This window comes from Lepisosteus platostomus, chromosome 9 (genome assembly GCF_059453375.1).
Source record: "Lepisosteus platostomus isolate fLepPlt1 chromosome 9, fLepPlt1.hap1, whole genome shotgun sequence".
NCBI lineage: Eukaryota > Metazoa > Chordata > Actinopteri > Semionotiformes > Lepisosteidae > Lepisosteus > Lepisosteus platostomus.
Genome location: NC_142619.1, coordinates 5795372 through 5817326, shown reverse-complemented (window position 1 = coordinate 5817326; position 21955 = coordinate 5795372). Strand labels below are relative to the sequence as shown.

At 46.5% G+C, this 21955-nt stretch overlaps 1 protein-coding gene across 4 annotated transcripts in view; it reads right to left on the bottom strand.

Moving 5' to 3' along the window:
* kdm5a (lysine demethylase 5A) overlaps positions 1–21955 on the bottom strand; it is a 52000-nt gene that overhangs the window by 8565 nt on the left and 21480 nt on the right. The window contains exons 16-28 of one of the 4 annotated variants that reach the window (XM_088646659.1): positions 21298–21422; positions 20946–21096; positions 20074–20188; positions 17878–18233; positions 15886–16024; positions 14278–14457; positions 11701–11856; positions 10246–10797; positions 9492–9635; positions 6512–6565; positions 5061–5223; positions 4471–4694; positions 3157–3573 (exon numbers count right to left, since the gene is read on the bottom strand). In XM_088646659.1, the coding sequence (XP_088502785.1) occupies positions 3157–3573; positions 4471–4694; positions 5061–5223; positions 6512–6565; positions 9492–9635; positions 10246–10797; positions 11701–11856; positions 14278–14457; positions 15886–16024; positions 17878–18233; positions 20074–20188; positions 20946–21096; positions 21298–21422 (2776 nt within the window). The remainder of the gene's footprint in view (positions 1–3156; positions 3574–4470; positions 4695–5060; positions 5224–6511; positions 6566–9491; positions 9636–10245; positions 10798–11700; positions 11857–14277; positions 14458–15885; positions 16025–17877; positions 18234–20073; positions 20189–20945; positions 21097–21297; positions 21423–21955) is intronic. The other 3 variants (XM_088646660.1, XM_088646661.1, XM_088646662.1) reach the window with 3 other exon arrangements.

Below are 21955 nucleotides of genomic sequence, written 5' to 3'. Positions count from 1 at the left end.
TCATAAAATAAATATCAATAGTTAAAAACTTGAGATAAAAGCCAGTAACAGCATCAGATTTAACATTCAAGGAGCCCATAATGACTGTCCAAGTCTGAGTCAGAAGCTTTGGGAACCCTGGTGTAATGTTTTCAAGGCACCTCATTTCCCAACCACCTTTCAAACAGAAACGAAAAATCAATTTTAAGGGGTTAAATATGGTTTAAAAAAATCCAAAGAATGATAACCTTAAAACAGTTATGCCTAATCTCCATTCTACAAGCCAGAGTCAGATGACTTAATCTCAGCGCCCCATTACTGTACACAATGTTGTATGGCCTTTTCCCTGATCAGGTTGGTTCGAGCTGACTCAAGTGCACTCATGCTAGCTTAAATGTTTCAGCACCTGAGCTGCAAAAATGGCATCTCTAGTTTCTATGTGAACTAGACCAGTTCCACTGATCTTACACCAAGAAGTGAATGGATGTAGCTAGGCAACCACAGTGTAAATATTATCATAATATGCTGTGGCTTACCGTCAAAACATTGTAACACTGTAATCTACTCACGACTACGGATACTAAAACAGTAGCGCAGAAAGTCTTGCCAGCTTGACAGTTCTTATTTTATACCTGATGTACAACCGCACCTAGTCTGTAATATTAAACTTCGCGAACTGGAGAAAACAGAAGCAAGGAGAAATAGCCGATGAGGAAAAGAAGATGCAAAATGATTCTTTTGCGGCCACTGTAGTAGCAGTTATAAGGCAGATGTAAGAATTACTATTAATTCTAATTATTTGTCATAGATATACCTGAAAAGTGTCAATACGTAACTGCACAACTCAAAGAAATGTGTGACTGAATACGTCGAGATGTTTTGTTTTAAACTTTAAAAGTTATTACAGCATAAATCATAGTACTAATACATTCTCTTACTAAAGGATACTTAATAATTATTCCTTACATTTCTCCATATTGCACTTTTCTGGACAGTCTACTAAGAGTGCTTTCCATGTAAGGAGGACACTCCCTCACCACCATCAGTGTGTACCCCCACCTGAATGATGCGCCACAACACTTACCACACATCAGCTATTAATGGGGAGGAGAACAGAGTGATGAAAACAGTTCAGAGATGGGGATTATTAGGAGGTCATGATTGGTAAAGGCCAGGTGGAAATTTGGCCAGGTCACCAGGGTAACACCCCTACTCTTTTCAAGAAACACCCTGGGATTTTTAATGTCCATAGTCAGGACCTCAGTTATACATCTCATCTGAAGGATTTTTACAGTATAGTCTCCCCGTCACTATACTGGGGCATTAGGGCACACATAGACCACAGGGTAATCCTATATCCCCTACTGGTCCCACTAACACCTCTTCCAGCAGCAGCTGTAGCAAAAGATGCTTGGACCAAGTATTAAAACGAGTGGCGTGAATACTTAATTATGGTTTTGTTTTTTTATTTGACATTACACTGCCACTACAGGCCAAGTTCCAGGACTATCACTTTCTATAATCTCTTACCCAGTTCAGGGTCAATTCATGTAGCCTGGAGTCTATCCTGACAAGCATTGGGAGCAAGGAAAAAGATACACCCTGGGTGGGACACCAGTTCATCACAGGGCACACACAGACACAAATACATGCACACATTTACACCAGGGCCAAATTTACAGAAGCCAATTAACCTACCAGCATGTCTTTGGACTGTAGGAGGAAACTGGAGCACCTGGAGGAAACCCATGCAAACCCAGGGAGAACACGCAAACTCCACGCAGATGGTGCCCCAGGAATTGAACCCAGGGCACCAGTGCTATGAGACAGCAATCTTACCCAGTGCACCACTTATGTTTAAGAACTTATGTTCTAAAATACAGAAAAGCAGCAAAAGCAGGACCAATTAGTGTATACACTTGAGATAGCCTGTCCTTTCAAATGAGGTATAATTGCACCGATTTGCAATTATTGAGTTACTTACATTATCCTTTGGATCACTGCTCATAAAGCTTGCACTGCTGCTAAAACGTTTCACCAGTGAAAAAACTGCCCCTGCATGTAATTAAATCATTGCACCCCCACCAAAAGCTCTCTCCACTTAAGCATTTCAGATGCATTCCATTCATTCCAACGCTGTCTGGAACGAATTTGCATCTCTTCAGGCTAAGGTCTCTCATAACAAAGGCCTAAGACATAAGAGAGGTAGGCGGCATCGTGGCGCAGTGGTGACTATTGCTGTCTCACAGCGCTGGGACCCCGAGTTCAATGCTTGTGGTACTGTCTGTGTGGAGTTTGTATGTTCTCCCTATGCTCACCTGGTTTATGTAGAACTGATATGGTGGCATGGAGGAGTAGTGGTTGGAAGTGCTGTCTGCATTTGCGTGTTCTCCCTGCGTTTGCATGGGTCTCCTCCGGGTGCTCCAGTTTCCCCCCACAGTCCAAAGACATGCTGGTAGGTTAATTGTCTTCTGTAAATTTGGCCCTGGTGTAAATGTGTGCATCTATTTGTCTCTGTGTGTGCTCCGCGATGAACTGGTGTCCCACCCAGGGTATATCTTCTTACTTGCTCCCAGTGCTTCTCAGGATAGACTCCAGGCTACATGAATTGACCCTGAACTTGGTAAGAGATTATAGAAAGTGGAAGTTCTGAAACTTGGCCTGCAGTGGCAGTGTAATGTCAAATAACAAACAAAACAATAATGGATTATATAAGCATTCAACAACAACACTATCCATACCATGAAGGAGGGACAGATGCTATCATGCCAGAGGGCATGTGGTAGACCCTCAAACCAAGTGGAAGGAGATCCAAGCGGGCAGAGCAGAGGCACTGTGGCTCAGGATCTGCGCCTGTGGCTGGAAGGTTGCCGGTTCAAATCCCGTGGCCAGCAGAGGAACCCTACTCTGTTTGGCCCCTGAGCAAGGCCCTTAACCCCAACGGCTCCAGGGGCGCTGTACAATGGCTGACCCTGTGCTCTGACCCAAAGCTTCTCTCCCTGTCTGTGTGTTTCATGGAGTGTGTGCCTCTCTGTCTGTGTGTGTTCGTGCCCTGTGGTGGACTGTTGTCCTGCCCAGGTGGTACCCTGCCTTATGCCCACTGTGTGCCAGGATAGGCTCCATATATGGATAAGGAAGTTAGAAAAGGGATGGGTTTGATAGCAGGAGTCCACTCACCTTGTCCTTGCAGGGCCGCTGGCAGTTCTTGGCGGCACAGACGGCGTTCTCGTCGTCCGAGTCTTCGGCGCCGGACCAGTCGTACTTCGAGGGGATGTCCAGCACTTTCTTCTCCCGCTTCTTCTCTGGGCTCTCCCTGGCCGCTTCTGCCTTGGCGGCGACCTTCTCCTTCCTCTTCTTCTCCTTCTCCTCCTTCGCCAGCCGCTTGGCCAGCTGCTTCAGCTCCTTGGACTTCTCCGGGCTCAGCTTCAGCTTCTTCTTCTTGGGCTTGCCCTCCGCCTTCTTCTGCTCCTTGGACTTGATCCGCCCCTCGCTGGCCAGCAGCAGCTGCTCCGCCTTCTCCAGCCTCCTCTTCCTCTTCTTCTCCGGGTCCTTAGCCTTGAGTTTCACCGGCTTCTCCACCAGACCTTCGTCCTGCTGCGGGGACGAACCACATAAGGTGAACGGGACGGCAAAGAAAATGGGGAACGAGAAGGAAAGCTACTCATTTAAAGAGAGGCTTTACAATCCCTCGCACAGAAAGGCTGAGCAACAGATTAGTTGCATTTCTGCACATCACAGATGTGGGATGCGCTTTGTAATCTCTGAAAATGCTCTCTTATCAAATTCCCCCTTACATTTAAATTACTTCAGCAATCTTGGACATTTAATGTAATTTTTTCCCCACAGTTTCAAATGAGTACTATACCACCACGTCACTTTGTGGATAAAAAAAGCCAGCAGCTATATCACCCTACAACTCACAACTGGCAGCCCCACTAAAGCTCAGCAGTTGTGCGCCTGGCCAGTACCTGGATGAGAGACCTCCTGGGGAAAACCTAAGGTTGCTGCTAAGGTGTCAGTGGTGCCAGTAGGGGGCGCTCACCCTGTAGTCTGTATGGGTCGTAATGCCCGTAAAAAGGCGCCGACTTTCAGATGAGACATAAAACCAAGGTTCTGACTCTCTGTGGTCATTAAAAATCCCCGGGTGTCCTTGAAAAGAGTAGGGGTGTAACCCCGGTGTCCTGGCCAAATTTCCCAATGGCCTTTACCAATCATGGCCTCCTTATCATACCCATCAATGAACTGGCTTCATCACTCTGTTCTCCTTCCCACTAAGAGCTGGTGTATGGGGAGCGTACTGGCGCATTTTGGCTGCTGTCGCAATCTCCAGGTAGTACTTTGGTAGTGGGATTCCAAATTACTTATAAACAACTTTGGGTGGAGTGCCCAGAAAAAGCGCTATATAAGTGTTAGGAATTATAATTATAACACAAAATCCCGATCTCTACATCGACCGGCTTGCGTCAGTATCGCCAGGCAGGGCAGAGTTACCTCCATGACCTGCAGGAAGCGCTCCTCCGAAGGCGGGTGCGTGGCCTGCAGGATCCTCCAGATGTGCTGAGTCTCGTCCAGGGAGACCTCCAGCAGGTCGCCCACCATCATCAGCTCCTCCAGCTGGGCTTTGGCAGGGGGGGACAGCTCCAGCACCGGCGGCTCCAGGCTGCGCGGCACCAGGGGGGTCTTCCTGGGCTGTTTCCGGGGGGTGCTGCTACCTGCTGGGGGGCCACACGCCGGGATCATTTATCGCTCGCTTTGAACCGCAGTAGAAAACCCCCTGCGATCCCCTGTACTAACAGCAGACCTGGTTCTCCACCAGCGAGAAATTTAAGAGAGCTTTATTTTAAGCTCCCACAGTGGTGGAGGGGAAAGGACGGATATAGTTTTATAAAAGACTTTATAAAAAGTCTTTACAGGCGTCTGACTTTCATAAATCCATCTAAAGACTACATGACAGGCCTGATTTTGTAGCCTGATTCTTACTTGTGTCACTGAAACTCAATCACAGAATAAGACTTTGATATTTTTGACTCCCCTGTAGGAATGAGAGAGAGAGAGAGAGAGAGAGGGGTGTTGAGCCTTACTCTGCGTGCAGGACTTGGAGGCGGAGGAGTAGGCGTGCTCGGCGCAGAAGGAGGGCGTGACCGGCCACATGTGGCTGACGACCTCCTCCGATTTGACAGGGATCTCCTCGTCGCAGAACAGGTTGGGCTCCAGAGCGCTGAACGGCTTCATGCTTCCAGGATCCTGAAAGGCAAAATACATCACAGTCCATTGCGTCTCGCATGCAGGGGTTATACAGCAAAACTGTCCAATTCTGGCCGCTGTGTTTGCAGATTTTCTAAGGTCTAGCAGCAGCTCCTGAAGACCTGGGAGAAGCTGTTAAATTGATCAATTTCCTCCATTAACCCGCTGGTTTAGCTTTTTCAGATCTTGTTTGGAATGAAAACGTACAGATACACCAGCCCTACTGGACACCCCTGGTTTAATATAACCTTGTCTAGTCACAAATTGCACAATCGGGAAGGACAATGAACAGGTAGCCCCCACATTCCAAGTAAAAGAATGATGCCTCTGAAACTTCTCTGAACAGCTCCAGGAATTTAATGTTGCTGTAGTAACATAATGATACTCATCTTTCCTCTTTGTCTGCAACTATATAATGAAATAAAAAATGCTCCACCTGGGCATTTTTTATAATATTATATTATAAAAAATGTGTCTATAATATTAACGTTTTACTTGAAATAATCTACACCCAAAACATTTATGTCAGTGTGCATAATGAAGGAAATCAGGGCAAAACATTGGTCATATTTTAAATCACTTAAACTTCAATTTAAAGTCAGTCCTTTAAGTCTCAAGCTATTTTAATGCTTGCTTAAAACCGAAATAATCTTACTTTTCCCCCTGAATGCTAGATGTATACACTTAATGATGTTAAATGTAAACCTTCCCAGGTGGTGGTCTAAACTGGCACTTAATAACAAAATATCTCAGGTAGACTCAGCTAGGAGAAACAAATTTAAGACAAATGAAGCAGAATCCGAATTTGTTGATGAGGAGTACTCCACTGAGTTTTAAGTAACCAGATGTTTTTTTTTGTGTGAGGTCTCACTGAAGAAGATATAAAAACCAGCTCAAAATCCCACAGAGGAAGGTTGAGGCTTCTCCAAAAAGTTGCAGGTTGGGCTCTTTTGAGTAATAAAAAACAAAATTCAAAAAGCACGGTGATGTTTATATTCTAAAATTCGAAACATAAATTCATTAACTTGGTTTGACGTTGTAATTCATTCAAGAAGTACTGAGCCCAGTTTTGTTTTTTGGGGGTGGAATGTAACGAATGTAATGAGAAGTTCATGGTTAGCTTACCCTATCTTACACTGTAACCAATCTAAGAACTGACAGAAGGGGATGGAAAACTCCAGGCCTGCCTGAGTGTCACCTGGTTTCATGGCAACGCTGATCTTCATAAAACTAATTCTTGGGATACAAAACACTAGCGCCTGTTTTTTAGCTCTTAATCAAAAAGTACCTGTAAGATGTGAAGGACTCCTGCCCTCAAGCACTGGAGTTCCCCATTCCTGATCTACAGCGACAGACAGGCAGGGAACAAAATAATTACAGGACTATTAAGGATGGCGCACAAGCTGAACCTCTTCAGTTCTGTCACACGAAACGGTCCGGTCCCTCTTCGGTGCCAAACAAATTACACAGCAGGCGAGTTGACCCGGTTAAAAAAATCTTAATTTCTGAAACTATCTCAATGGAAGCTACTGAACAAAGACAGTTATTTATTTGTTTTTCATGGCTGGAAACGTCAGACTAGAGGGCACGTTTAACTGAGTGGAGTTCACATTCATGCTCAGTTGAAGCAACAGTTTCCACAACTTTAAAAAAGGCAGGTCAACAGTATCCATGGCACCTGATGCCTAGGGGCTGTGAAGATAAAAGCCAAACCAAACCCCACCCTTGGGATCGAACTGAGTCAAGGCTATAATCTGTAGGACGGAGATCGGCAAGCCTGGTCCCAAAAGGTCTCATCTCTTAATTGCACCTATCGGTTTTCATAATGGAACAAATACCAATAAAGCATTGTATCCAGGGTTTAAACTGGTGGAGATTTAAAGTGATCTAACTACAATTAGAACTGTGGCTCTCCAAGGGCCTCAAAGGTTCAATCTGAAAGGAGGTCAATGGCAAATTTTAAACGGCAAGGTACAATCAAACAGGCAATGTTATTATAGTCCTACGGTTTTCTGCAAATCTATATCAGATGTAAACTGAAATATATATAGTATGTCAACTATATATATGTAACTGACCATCTTCCACATGCTGTTAACCAAATGACAGGTGAAAACAAAACATGTTCGTGTGACTTGTTAAAAAGTTAAATCTCTCATTTGCAAAAGAACTAGAATAGTACAGTACATATGAATACTCAAGTTAACTACTAAATAGTTAGTACCGGACAAACGAATACAAACAACCATTTCTAACTATTTCATCCAGGGTCAAGGGGGACTCTTAGCAAGCCACTATCCCAGCAAGCAATGGGCCAAAGGCAGGATACACCCTGGACGGGACAGCAGTCCATCACAGGGCACACACACATCTAGCGTCAATTCTCCCAGAGGCCAACTAACCTACCAACATGTCTTGGGTCTGTGGAAGGAAACTGGAAAACCCAGCATTAACCCACATGAACACGAGGAGAACATACAAACTCCACACAGACAGCACCCCTGTCCAGAATTGAACCCAGGACCCCAGAGCTGCGAGGCAGCAGTGCTAACCACTACGCAGCCCAGTAAAAAATAAACATGAAAACTTAATTTCAGGATAAAAAATTGTCCTGTTTCCAACATTACAGTTCATGTTAAATGCTTTGTCTGAAAAGCATTTTACAATTGTCCCTTAATTATCTCCACAGCTACCAATGCTGACCTAAAGAGACCCCAGGCACCTTCAAGTATTTCAAAACAGGTCACCCTATAATCAAGTTCATCCAGAAAAAAAAACATTCTCTTACTCCGTTTAACAGATGTGCACATTTAATGACATTAGAGACAGAGGACATAATGATGTAGAAAGAGTTACAGAAAACTGAAATCCCAAGAGTAGATGAATTAAGATTATGTGTGTTCCTTCAGGTCAGCGTTTGCCCAATCAGTTTGCCTTCAGACATTAACAGGAAATTTAGGAATTTAGGAAAAATCATATACATCTGAGGGGAAAAAAAAACTATTATTTATAAATTATATTGTTTAGATTTGGAGCAATCAAAGCGCCCTGTAGTACAGTCGATGTATACATTCGACACGGGTGACACTCTCTGAGACCAGTGAACTGTGTATGGTGTGAGTCTGTCGTGTTTGATGGACATAAAAATAGAATGCCTGACAGTCGCTGAGCGAAGAGTTTCATGTTTCCTCCATGACATCGATTCCTGCCAGGATAAAGCATAGTGCATATGCACTTTGATGCATGTGTGACAAATGCAGCTCTCACTGACAGCAGATGACTTCAGTCCAAAAGATCGGGTCTTCTGCAGTGGCAGTTTGCCACACCGTCTACGTTTCAGAAGGGGTGACCCCATTAGGGTAACTGCCTCAGTGCATAAGCCATGCTACACACACTCAGATCATCTAAGCAAGCTTGGTTTATGATGGTTACATGCTCGGGCGTGCACATCGACCTGATGGGATTTGATTGACGTTCTTGTGAAAGAATGGCACCACACCCTTCCGATAGAACTCCAAACACTGGTAAACTCTATGCCATGGTGTTTAAGGACCTTTTTGGTTGCAGGAGTTGGCCAAGCACCCTATTAAGCGACTTTAATTAATTGCTTACACTTATATAGCGCTTTTCCGGACACTCCACTCAAAGCGCTTTACAGGTAACGGGGACTCCCCTCCACCACCACCAATGTGCAGCCCCACCTGGATGATGCGATGGGAGCCATAGTGCGCACAGTACTCTCACCACACATTAGCTATCAGTAACGAAGCCAATTCATAGATAAGGATTATTAGGAAGCCATGATTGATAAAGGCTAATGGGAAATTTGGCCAGGATGGAAATTTGGGATTTTTAATGACCACAGAGTCAGGACCTCGGTTTTACGTCTCATCCAAAGGACGGCGCCTGTTTACAGTCTAGTGTCCCCATCACCATACTGGGGCATTAGGATCCACATAGACCGCAGGGTGAGCGCCCCCTGCTGGCCTCGCTAACACCTCTTCCAGTAGCAACCTTAGTTTTTCCCAGGGGGTCTCCCATCCAGGTACTGACCAGGCTCACACCTGCTGAGCTTCAGTGGGGCTGCCAGCTGTGAGCTGTGAGCTCCAGAGTGATATGGCTGCTGGCTTTCCATTTTTTTTTTGGTACCTCCAGCAATACGGCTTCCTGATTTGTTCAAATGAGTGTGCGCCTCGGCCAGAACCGTGACAAATAAGGTTCACGGGCAGGCTAAGAGCGACCAAATCGGTTGAGTGCCGTCAAATCACCTTCAAATCGTAGCCGTACGTTTCCCGTATGTCTTCGTCGGAGTCGGTCTCTTCGTCGTCGTAATCTACAGACTGCCGCGGTGAGGTGGACAACCCCCCCATCACCCTGCTGAAGCCGGCCTGCTGGAAGGTCTGGATGTGTCCCTGGGGAGGTACCACGTAAACAACACGGTTATTCGAAGGGCTCGATCCCAGGAGGCGAAAATAACAACAAAAAAAACCCAGCCCTGCACCGAGCAGATTGGAGCCAGTACAGTAGCTGGCTTGAAGCTAATAAGAACGGCCGATTATCGGAATCCTTCCGGAGCTGAGGGATAAGCAGACTTCCTCGTGAACAAGGGAAAAAAAAAGAGATCGTACAATTGACCAAACAAAAACCCACTGAATAAATTAAAATTTCGCTTGGGTAAGGATGAATAGCTCAACCGGATTAACTAGACGTAGGTCATGTGGGCCAACTTGCATTTCCGCTCACCACTGCTCACCCGATTGCTGACCTAATCAAGTGCAGGGGTTACTGCGGCATATGCCTCAAGAGTACTGGTATGTGCCGAGTGCTCTGGCTCAGTGCTGCCATGGCAAGCTTACAATAACGCACTCCGTTCTCACCCAACAGAGGTAACCGTTTACACGGCTAGGTGGACTAGAGCTATGAGGGTAAATTCGCCAACTCAAAAAACTGAGCAGCTCCCACAGCTCGAAACCCCAGAGCTCCAACGATCGCCTGCTAATGCATCTGGGAAGAGAGTCTCACCTGGAGGTCTGGGTTGGCAGCCGCCTTCTGCAGCTCGGCGTTGATGATCTTCTCCGTCTTCTCCCGAGCCGCCTGCTCCACCATCCGCTGGCTCAGCACGGAGAGCTTGGCCAGGGCCGACGAGAGCTCCTCGGTGGCCAGCGCCTGGCGGGCCCGGTCCTGCCAGCCCATGGCCCGCTCCGTCAGGCACTGCAGGGCCTCGCCCTCGGGCAGCCGCACCGGCAGCTTCTGCAGGGACACCAGCAGCGAGAGGATGGTCTCCAGCCGGGGCCGGCGGGACCGCTGGCAGAGGGGGCAGAGGAACTTCACCTCCTTGCTCTGCCAGCCCAGGCCTTTCTTCTGGGAGCCCGTCTTGGGCAGGGGGACGCAGGCGCTGTGGAACCAGTCCTTGCACAGCTCGCACTGCAGCATGAAGCCGCTGGCCGTCTTGCGGCACAGGCAGAACTTCACCTCCTCGATGCGGTCCGCCATGGCCATCTTGGCCAGGTTGGCCGCCCGCAGGGAGTGCATGGCCTCGATTTCTTTTTGCTCCTTGGTTTTGAAGGCGGCCACCTGCAAAGGGGGGGGGGGATAACGCCAAGCGTGAGAAGGGAGTTGCAGCCTACGGCGATAAAAATTACGAATCCCAACGGGCGCGTCGGCTGTTGGGTTTCACGCGTGGGTCTCCGAACCCAAAAGAAGAAGCCTCAGTACTCTGAAGACCAGAAACAAGCAGACAAAGAAAATACTGAATCCAACAGCAAACCTATGGCCAGCAGCCATATCACCCTGCAACTCAAAACTGGCAGCCCCACTGAAGCTCAGCAGGTGTGAGCCTGGTCAGTACCTGGATAGGAGACCTCCGGGGAAAAACTAAGGTTGCTGCTGGAAGAGGTGTTAGTGTGTTAGTGGGGCCAGCAGGGGGCGCTCACCCTGTGGTCTGTGTGAATCCTAATGCCCCAGTATAGCGACGGGGACACTATACTGTAAACAGGCGCCGTCCTTCGGATGAGACGTAAAACCGAGGTCCTGACTCTCTGTGGTCATTAAAAATCCCAGGGTGTTTCTCGAAAAGAGTAGGGGTGTAACCCCGGCGTCCTGGCCAAATGTCCCATGGTCCTTACCAATCATGGCCTCCTAATAATCCCAAACTATGAATTGGCTTCATTACTCTGCTCTCCTCCCCACTGAGAGCTGATATGTGGTGAGCGTTCTGGTGCACTATGGCTGCTGTCGCCTCATCCTGGTGGGGCTGCACATTGGTGGTGGTGGAGGGGAGTCCCCATTACCTGTAAAGCGCTTTGAGTGGAGTGTCCAGAAAAGCGCTATATAAGTGTAAGCAATTATTATAATTATTATTAAACCTAAATGTGCAAATAAGCAAATTTAAAAGCCAGTGAGAGAAGCAGTAAGGATGGCTCTTCAGAGGCCATTAGATGCTTATTAAACCAAGAGTCTTGCGGCGACTGGGCTTACCACGGTAGCAGGATCCCTGGCCTCCTCTGTTCCTTCATCCAGATCGCTCAGGCCTTCCAGGTCGAGCTCCCTCTCCTTCTCCAGCAGCTCCTTGGCTCTCTTGCGCTTGCTCTTGCTGTTCCCATACACTCCGATATCCTGACGGGGGCTCAGCACCTGCGTGGATCATAAAGCACCTGAAACCCTCCCGTTTCACTGTTCCGCTCTGATCTGCGCATTCAAGGTCACAGTGTCAGCTCGCTGCCCGTTTTGCACAAACGTGTGTCCATTTCCGTGAGCTGTTCAAAGGGGACCCGCAAAGGGTATTTTTTATATTTTGGGGTTAAAAACAAATCAGCATTGAACAATGCATTTCAGACTGCAATGAAAGTAAAATGTACACAGTCATTTGCAAAACCTAAGATGAGATAAGATGAAATTTACAGGTATGTGCAATGCCATATTCTGCGGTTCAGAATGAGTCAACAAAACTTCCGCTGAGGTGTAGAGGCTTTATTGCACTGTAAACAAGCAGGCTTGTGAATACATCTCTTTTAATCCAAACAGAAATACTGTTCTCGACTTTTCCCAACAAATACTACTTGTTAGCTCTGCATGCAGATCACATTGGAACATTTCTGAGGTGAAATGTCTGCTGTACAACCTGTACATCACATTACATTGTTACATTAGTCAGTAGGGTTACTAGTGAGCAGGAAGGACTGCTTCACATCGCAAGTTGTGCGAGTTAGGACAACATGGCGACTTTCACAAAGTTCTCGCTTTTGTGCTTAATTTGAAATTTGTTAATTTTGTCTAGAAAAATTAACAAAAAAAATTTGATTTAATAACCCGTCTGAGAAATTGGGACTGCAGTTCCCCTTTAATACTAGTCGAAGTCCCAGAAACCTACTAGTGGTGGTGACACGAAAGACCCCCTTTGTTCTTCCTAGCTATGGACTGGTGTTAAATAGAATAGGGGCTCCAGACTCAAATCTGAAAATTTAAAAACGTTGGTTTTATAAATATCAAAACAAGTTCATTGGAATTCTCCGAGAGAGACACTCAAAAACTCAACTCAAAAACCCTTCCGCCACGAGCTTATTCTTCCAGAAGACCGTTTCCTTGAGGAAAGAGCTGTGGAAGCTCAGTCTATCCTGTCTAGAGGGACAACACTGTAGACAGGACGCCTAAAGCACACGGGAGCAATTTAAAAAATATGCTGGATAAAATGGTGTTGCCAAAATAATTACTTAATATTAGATATACGGCGCAATGAATTACTTAACTGTGAAATTCTCTGGGATAGTCTAACAAAAATTGAATATTGTGTTTCCGTTTTCATATGCTATTAAAACATTTCTGAAACAATTGAAACCCCCAAAATTCCAATTGCAAAAATGCATAACATAAAGCACCAAAGGGATATATTTATGTATAGAACCATGAAAACTCCATGAGTACTTTTTTCCCCGTTTATGAACAAACGTACGATCCTTAAGAGGATCAACATAAGCTCTTTTGCCCATCTTTTGTCCGGGGTAGATGCAGTGCCGGATTTCCCATGAGGCCTAAGGCCTATGAAATTTTGAGGGCCTACAAAGGAGGGAAACTCTAGTGACTAACGAAAAACGACCTGAAACAACATGCTTGCGATCGACTCGAGGTGCTCCAAATCGACAGTCATACGCTATCCAACGGCTGTTCTAGAAACTAGAAGTATCGAAGTGATGGTGGCTCGACTCGCTCCATCAATCACGTGGTTTTAGCATTAGAATAGTGTAAAGTCAATCGAGGTAATTCAACTGAAAGAAATGCAGTCTGGAGAAGCAGTTCCTCATGAACTTTTACCGCAGCACCACAGAAAGTATCCTCACTAGTTCCAATCAATGTGTGGTACAGCAGTACAGTACAGTACTACAAAGGATTGTGGCAACAGCAAAGAGGATCATAGGATGCGATTTACCATCAACCGGTGAGATTCACACCATCCTCTGTCTCAATAAAGCCCAATCTATCAATCAGGGTCCCAGCCATCCCAGACACAGACTGTTCTCCTCCTGCACTCTAGCAAGCGGTACCAAACTATTAGAGCACAGACCACTAGACAGAAGACCAGCCTCTACCCTACTGCAGTACGCATCCCCAACAACAGCTAACTGCAGGGCAGTTTTTACATAGTCTACCCTTTTTTTCCTCCCCTCGGTCTCACTACTACATATTTATTTATTTTTCCACAAAATATTTGTCGTTCCCGTTGTCTACATTGTGTGGTGTTGTCTGTTGTACTGTGAATGTCCGGAGAGATCAGCGTGATTAAGAATTCCAATGTATGTGTACATATGGCAATAAAACTACTCTACTACTCAGGAAGAAGTAATAGGTTTATTCCATGCTGAAAAGAGAAGAAAGAAAACACAACGTTTCAGCTGTGGAGCCTTCTTCTCTTTTCAGCATGGAATCAACCTATTACTCGTTCCTTTGTAGCCTACGCATGCTGACGCAGCTACCCACCTGAACTACTTACTCTACGCCGTGGCGATGCGTTAAGCATTTCACACGAACGCAACGTTTACCCGCGCCTGTGCTCCGGCCTACCTGCAGGAGGTTGTAGGTGGAGTTCTTCTTGAGGAAGGTCCGCGCGGTCCTCTCTCTCCAGGCGCGGGCGGCGGCCACCTGAGACTCCACCTGCGGCAGGGCGTCCAGGCGCACGGGGATGGACCGGCCTCGCGCCAGCAGGCTCTCCAGCTGCTCCAGGTAGGCGTAGTTGCTCCCGTTCTGCAAATCGGCAGCGGGACGTGAGAACGGAACCGTGCAGAAGCAACCAGCCCCGAGAGGAACAGATCGTGCGTGAACATCGCAGTACGGCACAGGATGAACATAAGAGGTCATTTGGCCTGATGTGCCTTTTTGATAGTAGCTAATTGATCCAAAGATCTTTTGCATTTTTATGTTCTCTTTCAGCCATTTCTTGAAAAAAGCATTGGAATCAACATTGCCAGATTAGTTTGTCCCATCCTATCTCACCTGTTTGCGTAAAGGGCTTTGTATCACCCTGCAACTCACAACTGGCAGCCCCACTGAAGCTCAGCAGGTGTGAGCCTGGCCAGTACCTGGGATGGGAGACCTCCTGGGAAAAATTAAGGTTGCTGCTAGAAGAGGTGTTAGTGGGACCAGTAGGGGGCACTCACCCTGCAGGCTGTGTGGGTCCTAATGCCCCATTACATTGATGGGGACACTATACTCTAAAAAGGCACCGTCCTTTGGATGAGACGTAAAACTGAGGTCCAGACACTCTGTGGTCATTACAAATCCCAGGGCGTTTCTCTAAAAGAGAAGGGGTGTAACCCCGGCATCCGGACCAAATTTCCCCCCTGGCCTTTACCAAACACAATCTAATAATCCCCATCTCTGAATTGGCTTCATCACTCTGTTCTCCTCCCCACTGACAGCTGATGTGTGGGGAGGGTTCTGGTGCACTATGGCTGCCGTCACATCATCCAGGTGGGGGCTACACACCGGTGGTGGTGGAGGGGCGTCCCCATTACCTGTAAAGCGCTTTGAGTGGAGTGTCCAGAAAAGTGCTATATAAATGTAAGGAATTCTTAATTATTATTGTTGTTAAGTGGTTTTAAATGCACCTTCACATAGTTCACACTTATGTCCTCTGGTCTGTGTTTCACTATTCATGCTGAAAACGCTTGCAAGAAGCTCTGAAGAAATTTGCAGGGTTGAACAATGCATTTTAGGATTCTGAATACTTGTATCAGATCCCCTTGAAGTCTACCGTGTTCAAGACTGAAAAGGATTAGTCTTCTTATGAGTTTCAGTGGGCTCCCAGTTGGGAGCTGCAGGGCGATACAGCTGCTGGCTAGGTCTGCTGACTTACATGAAGTTACTATTCCTAGAACATGCAGCACAAGGGACCTGAAGTCACACGAGCCCCAGGAAAGTCAAGTCTCGTGGGGAAACACACACATATATGCCAAAAAAGCAAACGGAAAGAGGTCAAAGCAAAATGATTCTCTCCGTAAATCACTTAAAAATTCCAGTACACCAAACAGTTCCCAAGCCATTACATCTGGACTCGGGGCAACCGCACTGAACCATCAATTTCCTGAATAAGCGCGATAACGGAAAAGCAAACGATTTTGAGGAGCAGCGTTTTTCAGTACAGCGTGGAGGGCAGACAGCTGCTACTCTCACCTGGATGGCTTCCACCTTGGCACTCCACTCCTTGGCTTTCTGCAGGGCCTCTCTCAGAGCCAGGACATTGGGGAGGTAGGCTGGAATGTTTTTTGCTTCCATCACTATGCTCTCCAACGTGGACAGACTGTGGCGCGGTCTATAGGGGAAAAAAAACAAAGGAACTAAAAGCTATGCGTTTCTGTCTAAACAGAATGATATTAAAAATATCCCCATATCACTCTGCTTGGCGATGTCCTGCATTTCAGATATACCGAACACCGACTGGGCTTTGTAAAATCAAATAATTATTCAGTAACAATGTGTCCTTTGATTTCAGCCATATCAGTATGCATATTCACACAATCCTGGCAGTTTTCCTCTTTATACCATTAAACTCAATTCTTAGGAATTTGAAAATTACCAAGGAAAAGAACAGTGCTAGAATACTCATGGTAATATGGTAAGAACTGATTTAGGAGAGGAACAATATTGAGGAATTCAAGAAAAACGTCAAAGAAACATGGAATAAAATGTATATATTTTGTTGAATTTTTTACAACTCACTTTTCTTCTTTTTACTAGTTGAACTCTTTTAATTACCCACTTTATGATGCCACCTTTTTTTATTGCTACTTTTGACCAAGTCCCTTATATGGGTGTATAAAGAAGGATTACAGTACAGGCACAATTAGCTTACACAGAGGTCACCCATGGCATGACTATATTAAGCTGTTAGTGGTGGGTCTAGAATCCAAACCACATTTAATCAAACCACCAGTGTTTGCAGTGAGAGTACCACCTGGAGGCAGACTGGAGAACTGCAGAAAGTCTCAGGAAAAGCGTTCAGGTTAAGAGGCAGATTTCAATGCTGAGAGCACTGGAGGTTGGATGAAATAAATGAAACAAGCACCACACATGAATGCTTTATGTTCACTCAGACTCCCTTTATACCTCACTAAGGGCCCACAGGAAACTCTAATAACATTCAGAGGTGAAAATGTGCAAAAAATTCAGAAAACTGGAAAGAGGGCAAACACTTTTTAACAGCACGCAATATACTCAAAAAAATCTCATCAGCAACCGTATGACTTGTGACAAGCCTCACGATTCAAGTGCAACAGCAGTTCGGGCTGAGACACTAACTTCAGTAATGAAATACTGTGCAAGAGCCAGGCTGGAGAACATAGGTAGAAAATATGGTCGTCAAGGTAAACGCCAGAAGGGCACAGAGCCGCAGGTAGGCCATCGCCATTCTACAAGAAGCACATGGGCGCAGCTGGTTCAGAACTGTAGCAGAAGACAGGCATTTTCTGGCTAGAAGAGTACTACTACTTGCCAGCAGCCATATCACCCTACAATTCACAAATGACAACCCACTGATGTCAAGCAGATGTGAGCCTGATCAGAACCTGGATCAGAGACCTCCTGGGAAAAACTAAGGATGCTGCTGGAAGTGGTGTTAGTGGGGCCAGTAGGGGGCGCTCACCCTGCGGTCTGTCTGGATGCTAATGCCCCAGTATAGTGATGGGGACACTATACTGTAAAAAAGGCGCCATCCTGATCCTTGGTGGTCATTAAAAAAAATCCCAGGGCGTTTCTCGCAAGGATTAGGAGTGTTATCCCGGCGTCCTGGCCAAATTTCCCATTAGCCTTTAGTAATCATGGCCTCCTAATAAACCCCATGTATAACTGGCTACATCACTCTGTTCTCCTCCCCACTGAAAGCTGATGGGTGGTGAGTGTACTGGCACACTATGGCTGCCATCACATCATCCAGGTGGGGGGTGCACATTGGTGGTGATAGTGGGATTCGCCATTAACTGTAAAGAACTTTGATTGGAGTGTCCTACTACTGCTGCTACTGCTACATGCAGGCAGGTTTACCAACAAGCACAGCAACCCACAAGTCCAGCTTTTCATTACCGAAGTGAGTGCGCTCTACTGGAGAACAGACAGGCCGTCCCCATGGGCCCAGCCAGGAGCTGAACGCGAGCAGAACGCGGGCGTTACCTGGCCTGCAGACAGGTGCGGGCCTTGTCCTCCCAGCGCTCCGACACGGTCAGGATCTCCTGCAGCTCGGCCATGGCTTTCTCCACGGCGTGGTGGGGCGCCAGGCCCACGCCCGAGTCGATGAGCCTCTTCATCAGCTCCAGGGTGACGCGGTGGGGCTCGCTCAGCGTCAGGCGCACCTCGTCCAGCCAGCGGGCCTGCTGCAGCTCCTGCTTCAGCCGGGGCAGCTCGGGCAGCTCCACGTCCAGCCCCCCGCCCAGCTCCAGCAGGGCCTGCAGCTTGGAGGAGTCCGGCGTCTCGTCCGCCAAGGCCTCCTGCGCTCGCTCGTGGAAGTCCTCCACGTTCTCCAGCAGCTCCTGGACAGGATGCAGGACAACATCGAATCCTGAGTAAACTAACATTAGATTTTTTAACACACAAGGATACACCAAATACATACAATTTATAAATAACAGCACCCTACTTCAAAGATTGTGCACAGAATTTTTTACAGATTGCGTATTGGTATTCCTCTCCGTCCATCTGTTTTCTAACTGCTTCATCCAATTCAGGGTCATGGGAAAGCTGGAGCCTATCCCAGAAAGCAATGGGTCACAGGTATGATAAACCCTGTACAGGACATCAGGCCATCTCAGGGCACTGAGACACAACCACACTCACACCAGGGTCAATATTCCCAGAAGCCAATTAACCTGCCAGCATGCTTTTGATTTGTGGGAGGAAACCCATGCAAACACGGGGAGAACATACAAATTCCAGAATTGAACCCAGGACCACAGTGTAGTAAGGCTGCCATGGCAACCACTGCACCACAATGCTGCCCTGGTATTCAATTCAAATCAAATCCATCTGCCCGACAGGGTGACCAAAGCTGGCCTAAAAACTGTATAGTCCAGGACGACCCATTTTCTGCTAAAGCGTACTTCTGGTTAGCTTTTCCTTCATCTCAAATCAGCACCAGTCACTGATCCAATAGGTTTCAGATTACTTCTATTAATGGGAGAAAAAAATAAACAATTTTTCAGCTTTGGAGCACTTCTAGAGGTGTCAGGTGTTCTTTGACTCGGACACCACCCAGAGTAACACTCAACAATTTATCAGTAAACGAATGCTTTCTGCCATTTTCTCACTCAAATAACAAATTACTCTTTCTGATTACAATAACATCAAAGAAGGAAAGGATTTTTTATGGCTAACAGCTCCTCCTCATCTTCCATTTATAACTAACCTTATCAGATACCTCAACTCCAAACTTTACCAGTTTCTCACTGCAGAGAAGCATAAAAAACAATCTTTTCCAGAAAAAAAACATCAACAAACCCACAACCTCCACTAATCCTAATCTTGAAAGGACACCCGAAGAAGGCTACACATCCGAAAAGATGTGTTTCTTTTCAGCATGGAATAAACCTTGACTTGTTCCTTTCCATCCTACACTTGCTGACGCTGCTACCTTCATGAAATACGTCTTATCAATTTGTAGCAATAAGACCTCCTACAGACTACCCCGACGTTCTATACAAAGCTGCAAATGTTGAAGTACATTAAAATATTTTGAGCAAAGCACATGCTTGTGAAGGCTTGGTGAGAAAAAAAAGGAAACAGTACAGAGTCATACAAATCGAGTGCGTGTGCCGCAAATGTCTGAACTTTTAATCGCCCTACTCCCCACCTCGTAACCTTCGCTCTTCTAATTCTGCTCTCCTTACTGTCCCCCAAGCCCGTCTACATTGTATGGGCGACAGGACCTTCTCCTGTCATGCCCCCAAGCTCTGGAACTCTCTCCCCAAGGATATCAGAGAGTCACCTTCTCTAAACTCCTTCAAATCCAGACTCAAAACCTTCTTCTTCAGAAAAGCCTTTACTTAACTGGTTCCATTCTTCACCCCTCTGCTTTTCTTAGTACCACCATCCACGGTCTCCTCTGTATATTGGAATTGTGTTTTATCTTGTGTATTCTTCTTATTTATTGTTGTTCTCATTCTGTAAAGCGCTTTGAGAAGCCATTTAAAGGCGCTATACAAAATAAAGTTTATTATTATTATTATTATTATATAAATGCTAAAAGTTAGCAAGAAGCGGACTGTGGTCGACAAAGGTTCAGAGTCACCAAGTCAGAATGTGCCAAAAGGGCGAGGAGAGTTACATGCTCATGCTCTGGGGTGGCATGTTGAAAAGCTGGGCAGCGAGACTCACCCTGACCAGGCGGGCCTGGCTGATCACACAGGGCAGGCAGTAGAGCTGGGTGACGAAGGCCTTCAGCTCCTCCACGGTCAGCTTGCTCCTCCCCCGGCTGCTCTCCGGCCGCTGCCTGCGTCAACGACACGGCACAGCGACACGCCCGCTCACTCACGAGGGTCACGCAAGACGCAAAGCTTGCTCTACTGAGAAAACTGAGCTTTTTATTTGAATTTTTTTTTTCTCCCGGACAAAATGTCAAGGGGGAAACGTGCAGATACATTTCACAGACTCAAAGGAAATACAGTTTACCTTAACCTGCCGTTTAAAAATGGCTTATCGTATACTGGTTTATTGAAATCCAATTTTTTCCCCATATAGCAAAGGCCAAGAATGTACTTGATAAAAACCATATCTTCTCCATATGACTCCAGAGCTCACAGGATAGCACAGAAATCCCTCCTGCGTTATGATCCTAACTGCTTACAGGCAGGGTGGCTGAGCTCTAGTGACACTTGGTAAACTTTGCTTACGTATCAGTTCTGTTAAATACGAGCCGATGTGCTAAGGAAAAGAACATCCCTTGATGTAATTGTCTTGTGCTTGTTTTATCGAAATACCATCCCTACCCTTCCGTCCCCCATCCCACCCCCCCCAAAAACACAGGCATTTTTTAAGCTCAGCATCAGCTGTCCGCTTTAACATTGGAACAGGATTCGGTGCACGTGCCTTAATTTGAACAGTGCTGCATGTGTTCCAGTGTCAAAGACCCCCCTCTGTATGTGAGGCTACAGCCGTCACTGAAGAGATTTTCCTTCAGTAACCACCTAGCTGTGGGATAGCAGTGCAAGCCTGACCGGCAGATGCTCAGAAAATCCTGTCTTCCTGACCTGTGCCTCTGCTTGTGGCTGAGCAGCAGCTGGGCGACCGAGGAGCAGGTCTCTGCCTCCTTCACCATTTCCCGAAGCCGGCGGAACAGGTTGTTCTCTGGGTACTTCCTGTCCTCGGCGTCCTCCAACAGCACCTTCAGCTCAATCAGGTCTTCGGAGGGCGGAGGGGACAGCAAAAAGAACAGAGATGATGATGTAGGCCCAGGTGACTGCTGACACTTCTCCATTTTAAAATGATACCCACTCTAACCCCTTCTAGAAGGTAAAGTTTTCCTACATTCCCAGACGGCCTGATGGTTTTGTATACCGAAAACACCGAGATCATTGCAGCAGATGCAGCAGCACCTCTCACCTTTCTTGTTTTTATGATCCGCATCCAGCGCCTCAGTCACCCTCTTAGCCCAGGTGTCGTAAGACTGCGCCCGAGACTTCACTCCGTACAACATAGAGGGAAACTCCTCTAGGGCGTACCTGTACCTACAGGACAGAGACACAGCGGGCACGGTTGAGACTTCACTTGTGGAAAGGTGGATACGTTTGATCAATGGAGGAACAGTGGATCAACTTCACTTCTAGAGCACTGGCCCTCAAGATTAATATTCTGCATGGGAAACAATTTTTTGGGTCACTGTGTCTGACAGCCCGTAACAATATCATTACTTTTTTTGACCAAATTCTACATTTTCTATTAACATGCTTCAATTCCTGCTTTCCCTAGTAAATGTTTCATTTCAGACATTCAATATTTGATTAACAGTAAGTAAAACTATTTCAGGTGACTGTATTGCCCCACAATCCCCAGAGATGCCCTTGAAATTCCCTCTCTCTTCCAACACCCCTTGGCATGAACTGTTATTCAAAGTTATTCAAGACTGTGCCTTGCCATTTCCCCCATCTTTAGCCATGCTCAATGAACAATCCTAAAGGTAATTCTTCTTCAACTGCGCTGGCCCTGCGTTTGAATAGTTTGCTATTCTGCTACACGAAGACAGCGCAGTTCAAGCCAGCCT